The following is a 19,479-nucleotide window of genomic DNA, read 5'->3' on the forward strand; positions in this document are numbered from 1 at the left end:
ATGGCAATAAACAAACAAAACACAAGAGTGAATCAATAATAAAAGGGATTCTATACCCAATAGGAGACCCAACACAGATATCCCATTGCAGTGTTGCGCTCAATTACAAACAAACAACTTAGCTAACTTATATGTTTTTTATTTCACTGAATTTCTCTGATTGGAGAAAGTACAACTGTATGGCAATAAACAAACAAAACACAAGAGTGAATCAATAATAAAAGGGGTTCTATACCCAATGGGAGACCCAACACAGATATCCCATTGTGCAGTGTTGTGCTCAATTACAAACAAACAACTTAGCTAACTTATATGTTTTTTATTTCACTGAATTTCTCTGATTGGAGAAAGTACAACTGTATGGCAATAAACAAACAAAACACAAGAGTGAATCAATAATAAAAGGGATTCTCTTTAAATTAACTTTTCTAATGTTTTGCCTATGCCAAATTAAAATATTTTCTTCTGTTTTGGCATTTCTCAGTGATCAGGATGCAATGTTAGATATTTTTAATATGTTTTGACCAGTTTTATAATCAAATGGAATATTTAATAACTGCTTGCCCAGGCTGTTAGTCAAGATTTTATAGGATATTAAGTGTTTTTAAAACTTATACTTCATGTTCTGTATGTATAGTTTGAAGAGTTTGCCACCAGTTGATCATTTAATCAACCAACAAACATAACTTTGTTTATATGTACGAAAAAGTAGTACATAATTTACTTATTGTTTTTACAGAAATATTTTATTATTAACTTCTGATCCACATGGTTTGTAACTAAAACTTAATGCAGTAATGAATATAGGTAATTTAATATATGTTGTTCTTATTTGCATTACTTGTATTTGTCTAAGTATGCAATCTGCTGTTTAAGGATCTTCTCTTGGTGGCCATTATGTTATTAGGATCCAAAGGAAGACAGGCAATAAAATGCCATCTACTGAGACATTTTTACAGCAAACTTTTTTTTTCTTAAGAAAGAATACTTGATTCACTTACTTAAGTATATATTTATGGAAGTATATTTCAAATTTACAGAGTAGGAAGGACCCTTACATTTCTGTTTACAATAGAGAATCAAACCCTGGATTTTATTGTTGTAAGTTATTTGAACTTACTACTGACTCAGAGCACAGATAGACCATTGTGTATCTTTGCATTAAACATTCATACTATAAAAAATTGTTACTTGGGTGCAATTAATCAAATCTAAACTTCTGTAAAAGTTATATGTAATAACATCAGGAGGAGAAAACAAACCTGGATATTACAGGTTTAAGAAATTGATAACCAACTTTCACACACAAGAAAGAATTATTATTTTTTATTATCTAACATCATCTAATCTTAACTAATCTAATAAGTTTCTAATTTTTACATTTTAGTTACTTTTATGTGATAAATAAAGAATACACATGAAAAACAAGAAGTATAGTAATTCCCTGGTTCTCTTATATTTTTGCTGTTCACTGTTAATGAAACTTAAGCTTACTTTTTATGCTAATTGTCCTACTACACTAGATAATGTTAATTGAATTAAATACTACACCTAAGAACACATAATAATTACATGCACAGAGTAAACAATGTCTTATAACTATCCTATTTTTTTCTGGCTTTGTAACAATGCAATAAAAGCCTTTACAAATTCATTTAAATTTGTATATGTGCTTCCTGTGAAAAAAAAAAGTTGTGAACTGTAGGCAAAATAGTCAGTTCTTTGTACAGAAAACAATGTAATATAATATATTATTTGATAGATTAAAACTTTGGTTTTCTATTGGTTATAAAAATATAGTATAAAACATCAGAAAGATCTAGTGGCAATTTGTGAAAGAGAGGATGTGATAGATGGGTGTGGGAAGTAGGTCTGATTTTCTAGTTTATGTCTCCATAAATGAATAAGATTGAAGGCTATACAAATTATACTTTGCCTAAGTAATATCTATAGTATAATATTTAAGTTACATTAAATTCCGTATTCCTTGGAGAGGTGGTAAATAAATTAAAGAAGAGGACAGACCTAGAGAACAAATGTCACAATTTTCATACTAGGGGAGATTGAGGATTTATATTAAATATTTACTTATAAAATTAAGATCTTAAAACTTATATAATATTAAAATTTGAATTATTAATTACATTTTTATTCAAATTCATTCTTTTTCATTGATAATAAAGTAGTTTAATTACATTTTGAATGTAACTCTGTAAAAAGTTGTGACATGTGCACTTTAACCTACCCATTCTAAAAGAGCTAAGCTTTTTAGTGCACACAATTCTATTTTTTTTATTGCAAAGATATTTCTAGTTTGTGTGTGCAATTAAGAACACAGATGATCAAGTTTCAATGTTACCACGAGTAATATCACTTTTATGGTGATTAAAGTTTTGCTCATTACTGCCTCTATAGAATGGTTTTAGCAATATATTAAAGGAAAATAATGTCAGATATTTTGTCTGATTGGTTAATTCAAATGTATACAAAATAATTAAGACACTAATTAAAGTGTTTTAAACAGTGGGAGAGACCGTGACCTTCACCCTTCGTACTTTTCTGGATACTGCTATGAATGAATCCACATTTGCTTCAGTTACACTTCAAGTAGTGCCACAACCAGTTCAAGCCATTATCAAAGGTAATATCTTAAATCAATAAGTTTTTTTTTCTGCTTCTGAATTGAAACACCTGTAGCACTAGCTGTGTTGCAACATATAGCTATGTATGTATTTTATGTATGCTTCTCTTTCTGGTTGGGGTGCATATCTTGATGGTCTGGAGGTGTCAGAAAGGTGGACTCTTCCAGAATCCACTCTCCATATCAATGTCTTCGAGCTACTTTGAACCAAGTATTTCAAACTTTGACTCATCCATCCACAACACCCTTTTTCAATCATCAGCAGTCCAGTTTTTGTACATTTTAGCAAATTTCAGTCTCTTGACAATATTTGAAGATCAAATTAAAGGTTTTTTAACTGATACACAACCAAATATTCCATTCTCGTTGAGTCTTCTTGATACTGTAGATCTGGACACTTTTCTGTCATTTGGTACATGGTCGTTTATCTCATGCTTAAGAATAGTGGCTGTCTTCCTTCTGTCCCAAAGGCTGCATAAATGAAGATACTTAACATCAGTATCATTGAGTTTAGGTGGTCTGCCTCTTCCTTTCATATTTTCAAATTTATCTGTCTCAGTCTCATGATCTGGGGTGTACTTGACTGTGTTTTGGTATCATTTCAAGTCTGCAGCAATTTGTCAGAGAATCCAACCGGTATCACGTAAAGCTTTTATGCGAACTCTCTGCTCTACTGACAATTCTCTATGTTTTTTGGGCTATGGCATGAAAACAAAACTTAATATATAGTGTTAAACACTGTTTTTATCAAGGTTTATTTGTGGAATGCTATTAAATTGATTTCTTCTAGCATATAGTGGTATCATATGCTAGCTTCTTTCTATATAGTTAAGACACTACATGATGTACCATGACAGTTATTTCAGACCCTAAATTTGATCAGTATGTTCATTCAAGCAGAACCCTTGTGACATGTCCTTGGTACAAATATGTGGGAATTCTAAAGAATGATAAGTATTCTCACCCTGGCTCATTCAATTGTCATCGGGGATTAATGATGCATTACCATAGTGTTGAAATTTACATTCTGTAATGGCATGGAAGCATTAGACATTCCTGTATCAAGTGACTCTTCACATACTTCACAGTTTTATTTAAGCATGCTGGATGAAGCTCTTCTCCACATCAACATCATACAAAGTGCTTCCCATCAGACCCATACAGATTGAACTGTGTTCCTCAGTTTCCTGAACACAGATGTCTGAACAGCAGAAGTGACTTTTGAAACACCAAGTATGTTTGTATATTGATGTTTTGAAGTTCTTTCCAAAATGTGGTGATTTAGTAAGGTTAACTTACATTCAGATATAAAAAGTCTATGACTTTATATGTTTATCTGCAAGTTGAACTTTGATTTCTATGAGAAGATCACTTTGCTCCACATTGCTTTAGTCCAGTCAACATGCTCTCTGGCCCACATGAACCGCATCTTGTTGGTGAGGAGGGATTTCTTTCTTTGGCTGTCCTGCCGGGAAACTGACTAAATACTGTTGAGACCAGTCAGTGCAGTGGCCTTCATAGTTTTCTGTTATGCTTTTTTTAAATGTAACCAATATTTGATTTCAGTCCGTGTTCACTGCAACATGCCCATAGTTACAGTGGTGATGGCATCCATTATCCTGGTCTTTTGCTCCATGATGTTTGCTATAGGTATGCGATACGTGATGTCCTTAACGTACCTCAAAGAAATATGTCTAGTGGAGTGATATCTGGCAAAAGAGGAAGCTATGAAATTGGCCCACCCTGACACATTGAGCCTTTTCTTGCACGGTTCCCATTTTATAAGGTAATTCAACTCGCTAGTATGAAAAAAAAAACATGACTATAAAAATGGATGTTCTCAATCTCTTTCCCAAATATAGTGATTTAGCAAGGTTAACTTATACTCCGATATAAACAGTCAACGAGGTTACATGTTTATGTGTATATGAGTTTATATGCTTGCATAACTGTGTTATACATTTGAATATAATTGCACATTCAGGTCAATATTAATAAATAAATAAAAATATATGTATATGTATACGCATATTTATTTTATTTATACTGATTGTTATTTTACGGTATGCTCTCATAATTTGTAATTTTCATGAAAAAACTTTTCTGAACTTTAAAATACATCTATTAAAAATAGCAATGATTCTGAATATATTTTCAAACATATATTAAAAATATATGATTTTATAAATGAGGCTATAAATTTCCTCTTTCAGAAGTTATTATAAAACTAAATGAGAGAACCGACAGTGGTATATCATTCTCCACATATATTGGAAAGAAAATTAACATATTAGACTGTAAAGAAAGTAAATGTGATTGGTCAAGTATGAACCAAAGTCACTTGTTACTTCCATGGCAGTGGATCACTTTCTACATCAGAGGGAACAAAAAACTGTAAAAGTTGAAGAAAGTTAAAAAGAATTCAAATAGCTTAATGATATTATTTATTTTTTATTCAATACAGTCCACTTTATTATTTTACCTTCACTTTTGATGAATACAGGCATATCTGTCAAACCTTTGTGACTCTACATGATTTTAACATTAATGAATATTCATGTAAGACAAATCTTAATCTTTTAGGAATATTTTGGGAAACATCACCTGAAATACTATCAAAATTGTTCCTTTATTGTGTGTCTAATGAAAATTGAAATTTTACTATGTAAAAAATTGAATATATGTGTAATGAAATGAGACTGAAGTAATGAAAAATTTTGGATTTCTGTGATAGAAGACTAGTTAATTATTTTGAAACAAACGAGTTAGCTTCTTTTATGCTAAAATTCATGCTTTGATCATTGTGGTGAGCTCATTACAGATAGTCTATTATATATCTTTCTGCTTAGCAGCTTATAAATTATTTTGTGAAAAATTCCATGTCATAAAATTAAACGAAAATAATTTTAAAAAATCCTTTGAAGGAAATATAGATTTAACTCTTAATTGTTCAATTTGTGTTAATGTATAACATTTTTGTTTCATTAAATAGTTTTTTTCTCATTTCAGGTGAGCCAGAAGTTACAGTTGGTAGTAGAAGTGGAACCATTTTGTTGGATGGATCTGAGTCTGGAGGATTTGGGGTTCCAGTTGTTTATCAATGGAGTTGTCATGATAAGGTGAAAATAGTTATTAAGTTGGTCGATTATGGTTTTTCTAATGTTTATCTTACATGTACATGTCTTACTTTTGCAGTAACATGGTCAGTATGAAATGTAGGTCCAAATGATAAATGTTTGCATGTTTTGTAATCTACGTGGTCTCTTCATCCACTGTATACTTACTAAGAACATTATTATTGTAATTTACACAGTCCATTCATCCACTATTTACTTACTAAGAACATTATTATCGAAATTTACATGGTCTATTCATCCACTGTGTACATACTAAGAACATTATTATTGTAATTTACATGGTCTATTCGTCCACTATGTACTTACTAAGAACATTATTATTGTAATTTACACAGTCTATTCATCCACTATTTACTTACTAAGAACATTATTATTGAAATTTACATGGTCTATTCATCCACTGTGTACATACTAAGAACATTATTATTGTAATTTACATGGTCTATTCGTCCACTGTGTACTTACCAAGAACATTATTATTGTAATTTATGTGGTCTATTTATCCACTTTATACTTACTAAGAACATTATTATTGAAATTTACATGGTCTATTCACCCACTGTGTACTTACTAAGAAAATTATTATTGAAATTTACGTGGTCTTTTCATCCACTATGTACTTACTAAGAACATTGTTATTGTAATTTACACAGTCTATTCAGCCACTATTTACTTACTAAGAACATTATTATTGAAATTTACATGGTCTATTCATCCACTCTATACTTACTAAGAACATTATTATTGTAATTTACATGGTCTATTCATCCACTGTGTACTTACTAAGAACATTATTATTGAAATTTACATGGTCTATTCATCCACTGTGTACTTACTAAGAACATTATAATTGTAATTTACATGGTCTATTCGTCCACTGTGTACTTACTAAGAACATTATTATTGTAATTTACATGGTCTATTCGTCCACTGTGTACTTACTAAAAACATTATTATTGTAATTTACATGGTCTATTCATCCACTATATACTTACAAAGAACATTATTATTGTAATTGACATGGTCTATTCATCCACTGTGTACTTACTAAAAACATTATTATTGAAATTTACATAATCTATTCATCTACTTTTATACTTACTAAGAACATTATTATTGTAATTTACACGATCTCTTCATCCACTATGTACTTACTAAAAACATTATTATTGTAATTTACATGATCTATTCATCCACTGTGTACTTACCAAGAACATCATTATTGTAATTTACATGGTCTCTTCATCCACTCTATACTTACTAAGAACATTATTATTGTAATTTACATGATCTCTTCATCCACTCTATACTTACTAAGAACATTATTATTGTAATTTACATGGTCTATTTATCCACTTTATACTTACTAAGAACATTATTATTGTAATTTACATGGTCTATTCATCCACTATATACTTACTAAGAACATTATTATTGTAATTTACATGGTCTCTTTATCCACTGTATACTTACTAAGAACATTATGATTGTAATTTACATGGTCTATTCATCCACTATATACTTACTAAGAACATTATTATTGTAATTTACATGGTCTCTTTATCCACTGTATACTTACTAAGAACATTATTATTGTAATTTACGTGGTCTATTCATCCACTGTGTACTTTACTAAAAACATTATTATTGTAATTTAAATGGTCTATTCATCCACTATGTACTTACTAAGAACATTGTTATATTCAAAATTTATAATATTTCCATATGGATAAACCTGGAAAGCTGGAATAATTATTATTTTTTTCTTGACATGAAATTTTATATACATCTATACAAATATTTTGATGTTTCCATATTTTAGCTAAATGAAACATATGTGGCATAGTGTAAATATCTTTATTTACACCATTATTCATATACAGAACAATGAACCATGTTACAATATGATGGAAACATCCCAGAACAACATACTAGTATCCAGAGAAGAACAAAGCAAGTCTGTATTGAAATTGCTGTCTTCACAACTGGAATCAGGGAAGAAGCTCAAATTTAGTCTCCAAGTGTTCAGTGCCAGAAATCCAAGTGTGAAAAGTAACACATCTTTGACTCTGAATGTTGTAGAAGGAGATATGCCTCAGGTTTAGTCATTAGGCTTTTTTATTGTATGAAAAAGTCCTTAGGTCTTAAAGGTTTACTTTAAAAATATCATTTTAAGACTTCCATATCAAGAGAGAGATTCCTTTCATACATTATTATTAACTTTAAATACAAGTGCAAGGAAAGCTTCTTGCTAATATTCCTTTTTATAAGATGTTTTGCCTATGTATTAATTCTCATAAAAGAATTAGCACACAAAATCACACACAAAAGATGCAATGAATTTCAAAAAAAAGACCCAAAACTCAAGAGCTTTTGAATAGTTGGCTATTCTGAAAGAACAGTCAGCTATTTGAAAGTGTCAAGCTTTGGGTCTTTTTTTGAAATTCAATGCCTATTTATTATTTATAGATTGGCTACTGATTACTGTTTACAGTCACATTGTATACTTGTATATACCCATTAGACCTTTTTTTAAAACTATTTAGGGTATTCTGTATGTTTGTATGGTTTTCTCTAAGTGTTAAATTAGTTTTCATACTTTTATTGCCGTCATTAAAGGAAGCAAGAAATCAATTCCAGTAATTGTACTGTTATCTGTTCATACATCTATTGCTGTTCAAGTTAACTTATGCTTGCATGTGTCATTGTTAATTTGGTTTGATACAATTTTATAGATAATGGTCCTTCAGTATTTTATTCTGTCTAACATGTTATAATAAGTACATCAATCTCTTAATATAAATTCTGAATTTGTGTTATTTAAACCTAATATTTATTTGTATGTTCATTAATTAAAATTTATAAAAGTTCACTGCTATATCTTATCAAATAATTTTATAATTAATCATCCTGAATTTCAAATAAGTACATTAATTTATTTATTATATCATTTTTAATAGTCTAAACCTTCTGTTTTCTTTTAAAGCAAATTACCTCAAGCTTATTAAAATTAGTCCTAGATTGAACTTTACTGTTGTTTATCCATTTGCTCTTAACATATCATTAATTTCAGCTCAATCTAATAGTACTTGTAAAGTTTACAATTTGTAAACAGCACTACTTTGAAGTCTTTTTTTTCTTATTCATGTATTTAGTACAAAACAAAAGTTTCTTAGAAAATTGAACAATATTATTATAATTTGTTCAAGAGAATTCACAATAGATTAAAAAGTGTGTAATATGTGCATGTATATGCACAGAATTTCCATCAAATTACATAGTTTATTTCCTACAAAGGTGTGGCTTCAGTCTGTGTCTGTCCAAGGTGTACCTATCAGGAGGAGAAACCCGATCACTGGTGTCTTCACTGTACCAGCAAGAATGCCTGTTATTATTGAGGCAACAGTAAACTCCATGAAAAGGGCAGTTCAGACTCTCAATTGGAATATTACAGGTTTTTAGAATTTTCATATGGTTCTGTAAATCAGCTTTTTATATTAATTTGTAAATATATTTTGTATATGTGAAGTAAAAAAATATATATAATATTTTCAGATTTATTTATAGATGTAATTATTCAACAATATATATGTATACACTGTAATGGTTTAGTATGTTCCTCAACAATATATACATACCGTAATAAAATAATATGTTCCTACCCAAAGCTTGAAGGTTTTTAATAGCTAAAATTCAGGGTTTGATCACCATAGCATATACAGCAAATATTGCTATGCACTAAAACAAGACAAAGGAATTTTTAGCTTAACATTTTGTTTGGAGACTGATGTTATACACCCTGACTAAACAGAACTTATCTTGATTGTCACAAGATGTGCAGGTACTAGTTTCTATAGGATAGATAAATTATTGTGGTAGAATAACAGATGACGATGATCCAGAGCATAAATTAGTAACAGTCAGAAGTTTTAATGAAGGTTATATATGCACTATAACTGGCATACTACTGTTTTTCTGGACGTATACGAGGTATAGTACTTTACTTAAATGTGAAACCTAAAGTTTGAATAGTGTACTATGTATATGGTATTACACATAACCAAAAAATAAATAAATATATGTATATATATAAAATCTATTTCATAAAGTAATTCTTGAATTTTAAGTGATAAAAATTTGTAAGCTTGAATATGTAAAATATTGTCTCTTTATCAGCCTATCCATTTATCCTCTGATATTTGTATATGTAGCTATCTAAAGTTATCAAGGTTAAAAAGCTGTTAACTCAGTTACATTCCCCTTAGCCGCAGGTACATAAAGGGACATTTAATATCAGTTTTGATTCTTATCGGTTACATATTATGAGTATAATTTTACATGTTGATTATTTCAATATTATTGACTTTATATTTCTTTTCCCCACTCAAATCTTTTAATGTTTCATGTTTTATAATTTTACATGTTGATTATTTCAATATTATTGACTTTATATTTCTTTTCCCAACTCAAATCTTTTAATGTTTTATGTTTTATAATTTTACATGTTGATTATTTCAATATTATTGACTTTATATTTCTTTTCCCCACTCAAATCTTTTAATGTTTTATGTTTTATAATTTTACATGTTGATTATTTCAATATTATTGACTTTATATTTCTTTTCCCCACTCAAATCTTTTAATGTTTTATGTTTTATAATTTTACATGTTGATTATTTCAATATTATTGACTTTATATTTCTTTTCCCACTCAAATCTTTTAATGTTTTATAAAAAATAATGAAGTAAGATATAAATTTTACTGTTTTTTTCTCAATTTTGAATTAATTCAACAGAACATTTAACTTGTGTATATGAATTATATTCCTTGTAGGATTTCCTCATCCTTATCATTACAATGACTTAAAAGGAAGCAGGAAAGGTGAAACAATTCTTTCCCTAGCTCAAGGTTTGTAAAAGTTTTTCATTCAGTTTGTAAATTATTTCAAACAGATGTTTTAGAATATATTTTTTGTAACAACTTAACAAGGATATATTGATGATAGAAGCTGACAGCAAAATTATAGGTATATATTAAAATAACTTGAAGTGTAAAAAATAAAAGTTTGACCACTGTGATGTAGTGGTAAAACAAATATTTCGAGTGAAAGTGAACTTGCATGGTTGCAAGGGTATGCATTCATTGTAAAATATTTAGTGCCCTAAATTAAGTGTGGATCAACCTTAATATTAATTTTTATTATCTTTTGTTTGTATACAAGTACAAAATATATAAAATATAGTTAGTAAATTTAATAAAATTTCATTCAGTATTATCTTTGACTCGATGTGATGTTCTGGTTTATTTGTGTGCTACTCTGACTCATTGGTGTGCTATTTTGGGTCAGTAGTGTGCTACTGTGACTCAGTGATGTGATACTTAGGCTCATTAGTGTTCTGTTTGAATTCAACATTGTTAGCAGGACTCATTTTTATTTTATTCTGACTCACGAATATGTAGTCTCAACCAAATTACTAGTTCTTTCTGATGTTAAACCCCGTGAAAATATGTAAATTTTGATTTATAATTGAAAGTGTTTTGAATATACATTTATGAAAGAACTGTTTGTTGAAAAAACTACACTAAGTTTCATAGTAATAAAAATTATCATTTCTAGAATAAGAAGATATATGCTGTGTTATTGTTTTGAAGTATATCTTTGGTGTAGTGACTGATGTTTTTTGACTACCACTCTACATATTCTGATTGTTTTGATTACAGACAGAACTATATATTGATTTTTCAACAGGCACAATAGTAGAGCATGGTGTGTATGTCATTGATCTGGAGGCATGTAACAATGATGGAGCTTGTGGCACAGCCAATTTGACTCTTTATGCTTTTCCAGTAGTTGCATTGTGTCATGTGTATGTGGAACCTTATGTTGCGTATGGATGGGTAAGTCAAAGAGAGAATACGTAAGTAAGTAACTCTCTTTTAATGCAGACACATAATGTACATAATAATAATCATATTATATGCACAAACCTGAATTTTTTTTCAACAAAAACTATTACAGGTAAGAAGTAAAATAGACATAAGGGCAGCGAAATGTATTAGGCTGTTAATTCTAAATATTTTCTGATCAAAGCATGCAAATAATATAGATCAGAATTAAAGAATAAGCTTTTTTTTTTTAAAGATATAGTTAACTGTGGTTAACAGACTAACTAGAATTGAGTTATTTAATGTCCTAAGACCATTTGTAAGAGAACAGAAAGCTATAATGATTGGAATATTTCAGTTGGGTACACTTGTTATTATTTATTTTCAGCTATAATCCCAATAACATCTCACAAGATTCGTCCACTTTTGGAAATTTAAGTTAAACCTAAATTTCTATGGGCTTACAATGCTAAAAATCATTTATACCTGTGATGGGCAGAGCACAGATAGCCCATTCTGTAGCTTTGCACTTAACAACAACCAAACTATACGTAAATTTGTATATAAGATAACAGTGCAAAATATTCTTTATAAGTGTGAATAAATAAATATATATTTATATATATTAAACTTTATAACCAATAATATTAAAAAAAAGGATGGAGTATAATTTCATTTACTAAGACTAGTTGTTTGATTCATGTACTATCACTGGTTTCCTGTCTGTTGTAAAGTGTGGCACAAGTATAAAAAAAAACGTTATTTAATCATCCCTAAGCATTGTTAGTGATCAAAATAAAAATAAGTATTTATAACTGAAGCAAATACCAAAGTGAAATGTGAACTATAAAATCACTTGGATTTTGTCAAAAATTAATAAAATTAAGAATTAAATGAGCTTAAGATAGATTTAGCAAAAAAGTTATCCTATGAATTTTAAAACAGTTTGTAATTGATAATTCTCAATGTGCACAATGTGATGTTGACAATTTGTATTTATCTTACAGACTCAAGCTGTTGTACTTACCTGCTCAGTTCCAACAGAAAGAACCCCACTGACGTATCAGCTCTATATGCAGTCATTAGAGAAACTTATTCCTGTCACTTCTCTTCAGTTCTCTTACATCTTTCGATTTATTGGTCTTCCTCCCCCAGCTAACAGCAGCACTGTTTTTTATACTGCAAAGGTACAATTCTTCAACACATTTGTAGTTATCAAACCAGTAAAAGATTGTATGGTATTTATATTAATGTGTATTTAAAAAAAAGTGAAAATAACATGCTTGTCTAAAGATTAAAGAGTAAGCTATTAGTATTATATTTTTTTCTTTGAATACTAGGTGTCAGTGATATCATTCCAATCCAGTTCAGATGATTCTAGTCTGTGTGATACAGTTGTATTATTGTATGACAGGTTTAGTATGTGTTATGATGGTTTAACTAATCCAGTTAACACTATGTGCAGGACAGGATCACAACTTTTTATAAAATTATGTTCAAAGTGTAACTAAACAATTTTATTATCAATGTGTGTGTTAATAAACTTAACATCAAAATGTAGTCAATAATCCAAATTTTAATATTATCTAAGTTTGAATTTCTTAGTTTCAAAAGGACACAATAAAAAAAAAAAATTCTCAGTCTTAACTCTTCTGTGTCACATGATGCATCTGTGCTTCAATTTCTCCCTTTCATAAGTTTTAACACCAAAAATAGGCTGGGGTTTACAACCAATTAGAAATACAAACTACACATATTGACAAGGACAAATTGAAAAATTCAATCTTTTGATATTCTGAGATTTCAATAAAATTTTCAAACCCAGCAGATTAGCCTCTCCCATCTTTTAATGAATTTCAAGCCAATTGTTCATTCTTGCTTACTTGTCTGATGGGCATGCTTGTGACCAATAGAAAGAGCATATTGTAATGTACAGGAATATAAATTCCAAAATGGCACTACCTCCTGTCACACAAAGCTATCTCAACCTTGGTTTGCCCTCTAAGCATTGCTAAAAATTTTATTGCTAACAGCTCCCCAGTCATTTACACCCTTTCATTTTTGTGCCATTTCAGAACATCTGCTGATCATTTGACTACCCTCCACCAATCATATTGTGTCATCTATACTAGCGCAGTAACTCTCTACTATTCTAACACAATCCTCACTTTCTCAATTGGCATTTTAGTTTATAGACGTGTGTTTTAACTTGCTCTCCATGTGACTACAAAAATTTGATTGTGCTTGATCACTAATTTCTATAAGTTTCAATTTCTTGTGTTTGATTTCCATTGTTTCTATTCGTTTTTTGAGAAATATTTCCATTTTCTGAATTCTAATTTATTCATATGAATTTGAGATTTAATATGGTGGATGGTAAATTTCCTGCAGAAGTAGACAGTGGTTCTGATATGAGTACCCAGGTCTCAGGGTTGACAATATTTGCTGTGGAAGCACAGGCTTTAGTTCACGGGTAGTTTGTGTTGTACATTCAGCTGACAATTTCTTTCTTTCACATTACGATATTTTATGAGGAAGAATATAACTAGTGAGTGGAAATTTCTTTCTATGGCACTTTCCACCTGTTACCATGCCTTCATGTAATCTGCTGGGTTTGGAGATCTGTGGTAAGTTTTCAGCGTGTATTTCTCACTCTCAGTTGGTATACCCATGTTTAGCGGGTTCATGTGAGCTTGCAATAATTGAGGTCTTTCATGTCTTCTCTGCTCACTATTTGGTAAGTTAGATTTTTATAATTCTTTTTCCATCTCAGTTACTTTAGTTTAACTTTGCATTTAGAGTTTGTTTATTAATTTGTTTCATTTTTGGTATATGTATGGGTTTTGCATGTTAGTTACTGTTTGGGTAATTGTAACTTCGGCCAATTTTGTGGGTGTGTTGGTTCATTATTTATACTTCTTTTCACTGTTTATGTTAATTTGTTTGTAAGTTCCTTTTTTCTTTACAACTAGTTGCATCTAATTGGCAATTAGATTTGAGTCAACATTTGTTATTGTTAATTGGGTGCCTTTTTATTCTCATGTTCTTCAGGGTAGGCTTTACTTTTGTGTCCATAGTCTTATCGGTTCTTTGAGTGGACTTATAAGTTCGATATTTATAGATCTTTTATCATCTAAGTTCATTTAGTGGTTTCATATTTTAGGCGTTGCTTATTGTTGTAGGTTTTAGGTCGATTTTCATAGTTTTTCAGGTTCATTATTTTTATGTCTTTTGTAGACTTTACAAATTTCTAAGTTTTGTTAGTTCATTGTAATGAGTACTTTCTCTATGTATGTTTAGTTTATGTGTCTTTAGCTACACTTCATGACAGTTTTGTGGGTTGTACGGGCTCTATGTAAAGGTTTCTGCCTTCTGTTCTGCTCCCATCTTTATCCACTTCCCAGATCTCCTTTCCTCCTTCTTGGGTTCATACCTCTTCCAGTTGTCTTGCCGAGTCTGTCCGAGACCTCCTACACAAAGGAGCTATTGAATAGGTGGTGCCCAATCAACCATAATTTTACTCCTGTCTATTTGTTGTCCTCAAAACAAAACCACGGGAGATTGAAGACCCACCATAGATTTGTCCCAGCTGTATGCCTATCTGGAGACCCCTTACTTCATCATGGAGTCCTACCTCTCACTTCAATGGGTTCTTTTTTTCCACAGGACTTTGGATGACCAAGTTCACTGTGATCGATTTCTATCTTCATATTCCAGTTGTCCCATTGTCATATTATTTTCTTCAATTCATCCACAAAGGTTCTGTCTTCCAGTTCTGGGCCTTGCCATTTGGTCCTTCTCAGCTCCCTATGTGTTTTGTCGAGTGGTACACTTTTTTGCATGTCAAAGTGAGGATTGGGCTAAAATAATAAAGGGAGCTACCTGCACTAGTATAGATGACACAGTATGATTGATGGAGGGTAATCACACGATCAACACGTTTTGAAAGGTGCAAAAATGAAGGGGTATAAAAGACTGGTAACCTATTAGTGATAAAATTTTTAGCAATGCTTAGAGGGCAAACCAAGGTCAAGATAGATTTGGATGAGAGGATGTAAGTGCCTATTGGAAATACATTTTCAGTGTAAGCAAATGTTAACATTCATTTATTTGGTTTTTGGCAATAAAGATGACAGTTAGCAAGAAAAGCTTTGGTTGAGTGACATGCATATTTGAAAACTACATGAATTGTTTATTTGGACAACCAACATAGAAAAGAAAAATAGGGTTACTGAAGCATAGATGCCATGCTTCAGTAACCCCAAGAGTAAATGGCCTGAATACTAAAGTAAGTGCATTTTCTATTTATTGTTATATTTTTTACAACAAAGTGACTAAAATGTAGAATTTCGTACACAGGCTAGCTATTTTCCTCTTGAAGTTGTGCTATTCTGCCTGAGAGATATGTGTGCTTACCAGCCTTGTGAAATTCACATCATGACTTATCATGCAGGAAAACCTTCTACCTTGCAAAAATGCTCCTTCAACATTCATGAAAATCTTCATTCTTTTCCTCAGCACAGTTGTGCAAAGATGTGTTTGATTCTGCTGTGACATGTTGAAGTATTTTACTTCAACTATTTTGCTTGTGTTTTCAGCTTTTCAGTATGAATTCACAAATTAACTTAAATTATTTTTCTGCTAAAGTGACTGCAAATATCACTCACAATTTCCAACAACTTAGGAAGTTCTTTGCCTGTTCAGTTTGTGACAGTTATTGTCCAGTGTGTGTGGTGGGATCCATCTTTATACCTGGACTCTCTTCTTCTGTTCCTGCCACACATATCCCTTCACAGAAGTTTGAAGTTGAAGAGGATGAAATGAAGCGACTTTTTCCACCCAGTACTTCTCCATATTTAGTTCTTACTTCACAACATGTCCACATAGAAGATAATGTTTTGATATTGTTTTTTAACTTGTAACTCACTGGAGATAATGCTTAGACATAATTAGCTACAACCTTTTCATGTCCTACCTACAGTATAGCATTTGTTATGGTTCATTGCTCCTTTCCTTATACATATAACTGTTGATCTTTAGAAATAGTTATTTATTTTATTAAAATTTTATTGAACTACTATTTTATGAATGTATGTCAGTAAGTTTGGTATCAAATTGAAGAATATAATTCAAATTTTAGGATTATACATTAGTTAATTTCTTAATTTAAAAGTAAATATAGAAAAACAATTCCTAAATATCGATTTTTGTGTGTCACATGGTACATTGAATACAGCTTTGGTTCAAATTATATGATTGTGATGTCCAAGTAAAAAGTCTATAGTTTCTAACAAATTAGAAACTAAAGTAACTGATATTGAGAAGCTAGAATATAAGATAAGAACCTCCTATCTTTTATATTTGCTGAGAAATCGCTATATTTAGTGAATCAAACAAAGTGGCCCTGCCCACCTTTTCCATTTTTGGAAATACTTGCTTACATACACCTGCTTCACTTTATCATGTACTTCTAACTAATCAAAATCTCAGAATTTCCCCCATCTGGTTTTTCTCAACTTCTTCAAGGTAGGAGCTCTCAAGATTATTTCTTTTGTCTCTATGCCAGAAGGAAGGGGTAAGTGAAAATGTGGTTAAAAAAAAAAACAGTATTTTTTTAGAGTTTAGTATTCTGTGATATTGGTAGAGTAATTTAATATTTTTTGTCATTTCAAAATGCATATATAAAACCCAAAAAAGTTATTTTGTTTTATATTCTCCATATATGAAATTTGGCAAGGCTTAGCATGCCAGGTACAGGAAGTGAGTACAAACTTCTTTTCAATCGTAAATAGTAGAGATCATTGTTGTCTATACTTCTTTATTTACTGTTCTATGTTTTAAGAAAACTGAAATTTAAGAACTTGTTTGAAAACAATAATAACATGTATACATATGTAATGTATTATAACTGAAATATGACTGTATTTTACAAAATACTGGTCCACTAGAACAAAGCCAGGTCAGGTCAGTTTGTAAAGGCTATTGTACTATTGGATATAGTAACATGGATGCACATGCACCATGTCATTGCAACTTCTGTTATGTTAGTCAAACACAACTGAAAGGTTAATAAAATAATAAATATATGTAGATGTATAATGTTATGAGATTTAAGCTATTTATACTAAACATTTGTGGCCTCGTATTATAATTTATAGAACGAAAAAAGCATAATTTATATCTATTTTCTAATTTTTGATGGTGGTTACAAGGCCAGTCAAATTGACCAAACTCGTACAGATATACAATAGTGAAAATAACAGATGAAATATAGTTTTTTCTAAAAAAAATTTGATAATTGTCTGGAGTTTATAAAGAATTTACATTTGAAATTTGACAATTTTCTGATGCATATTTAATTTTAAAATCAAAATTACTTTGCATGCTGGATAGTCAATAAAAAATTCATGAGCAAATCATTACTTAAAATATCTGATATTCTGTATACAAAAGCCTTGTAATGTTTACTGATAATCTGCAAAATTTCCTGAACATATGTTTACTGTATTAAAAGTTATAGTATGAAAACCGAAACAAGCACAAAATGGTTATGAGGTCGATCCGTGGGATTGAGCCCGTAGCGAAAGAGTTAACATGTACTCTTAGATGTTAATGTTTAGCTCTTGTTCATTACACTTTAACATATAACATACAGAATATGCTGTTTGGTCATAGTTCCTTACTCTTTATGTCACTTAAGAGGAAACGTTTCATCACAGTTTGTTGTTATTCCTTAACTTACAGACTAGAAAATAATATCTAAATATTGTTTATTCTTTCTTAACTTGTAATACCTTCATGAAAATGTATAGATTTTGTTCATTACTCCTTAACATGTCCACATAATGATTAATGTTTGTCATAGTTTTTCTTATTACCATGACAGATAATGTTCAGCTCTGCTTGTTTACTCCTTAATATGTACACCTGGAAGATAATGTTTAGTTCTGTCCATTACTCCTTTACAAGTCATACATCAAGTATAATATTTTTTATAGTTCATTACTTCTTCACATTTACACATAGTAGATAATATTCCAACCTGGTTTATTTCTTCTTAACATGTCAGCATCTTTCTCCTTACCCCATTACAGATTGTATTTAGCAGCTCTTAAGTGTCATATATGCTCCTCTAAAGGCAGAAGATTTTATGCTCTCCTGCATCTCCTCTCTTAAGTTATTCTCCTCCCAATTTCTCTCACCCTTCTTTTTTACAGACTGGCATGGGGACTACCCCACAATCATTTGTCTCACATTAAAAAATCTCCACCATCTGGTTTTCTTGTCTCCATTAGAACACAGACTTTCACCAATAACCATTCTTCAGTTGACCCTGCGCCTGTAATAGGTGAGGCTATTTCTTTACTTATTCCTTCCTCACCTTTCATCTACATTTGGATCTCACTAGGTAGCTAGTGTTGCTTTACAGGGTATACTTACTACAAATTCTGCATCAGTTCAGGATGACAAAAAATGCTCAGACCATCTGTCCTGGCTCAATCAGTGCTCACAGTAAGATAGAGTGTTCCACAAGTGACTCTTGCCATTTACCAGCCTCTGGGCTGATGGACTATGGAGAATCCTCATCAATTGGGACTTAACAGCTGCTGCTAAAACAATTGGTCCCTCTATGCTGAGAAGTAAGGCAAGGGTGTTTCCAGTGTGTAGTTCAGACCACCCCAGCCTTACATAGATACATGACAATCTCCAAGTGGATTTTAGACACTTAGCTCATTTACTCTCTGTTTTTTCTTTACCTACTCCTTCAAGGTCATGACCCCACCAAATATGCTTGCAGAACAATTGATATTTCT

At 30.7% G+C, this 19,479-nt stretch overlaps 1 protein-coding gene across 2 annotated transcripts in view; it reads left to right on the top strand.

Moving 5' to 3' along the window:
- The window catches only part of LOC106474401, a 34,771-nt gene that overhangs the window by 2,078 nt on the left and 13,214 nt on the right, over positions 1-19,479 (top strand). For both annotated transcript variants that reach the window (XM_022402707.1, XM_022402708.1), the window contains exons 3-9: positions 2,525-2,641; positions 5,651-5,760; positions 7,662-7,877; positions 9,076-9,232; positions 10,613-10,687; positions 11,529-11,677; positions 12,673-12,852. In XM_022402707.1, coding sequence (XP_022258415.1) covers positions 2,525-2,641; positions 5,651-5,760; positions 7,662-7,877; positions 9,076-9,232; positions 10,613-10,687; positions 11,529-11,677; positions 12,673-12,852 — 1,004 coding nt within the window. The remainder of the gene's footprint in view (positions 1-2,524; positions 2,642-5,650; positions 5,761-7,661; positions 7,878-9,075; positions 9,233-10,612; positions 10,688-11,528; positions 11,678-12,672; positions 12,853-19,479) is intronic.

This window comes from Limulus polyphemus, unplaced genomic scaffold, assembly GCF_000517525.1.
Source record: "Limulus polyphemus unplaced genomic scaffold, Limulus_polyphemus-2.1.2 Scaffold7175, whole genome shotgun sequence".
NCBI classification, from domain to species: domain Eukaryota; kingdom Metazoa; phylum Arthropoda; class Merostomata; order Xiphosura; family Limulidae; genus Limulus; species Limulus polyphemus.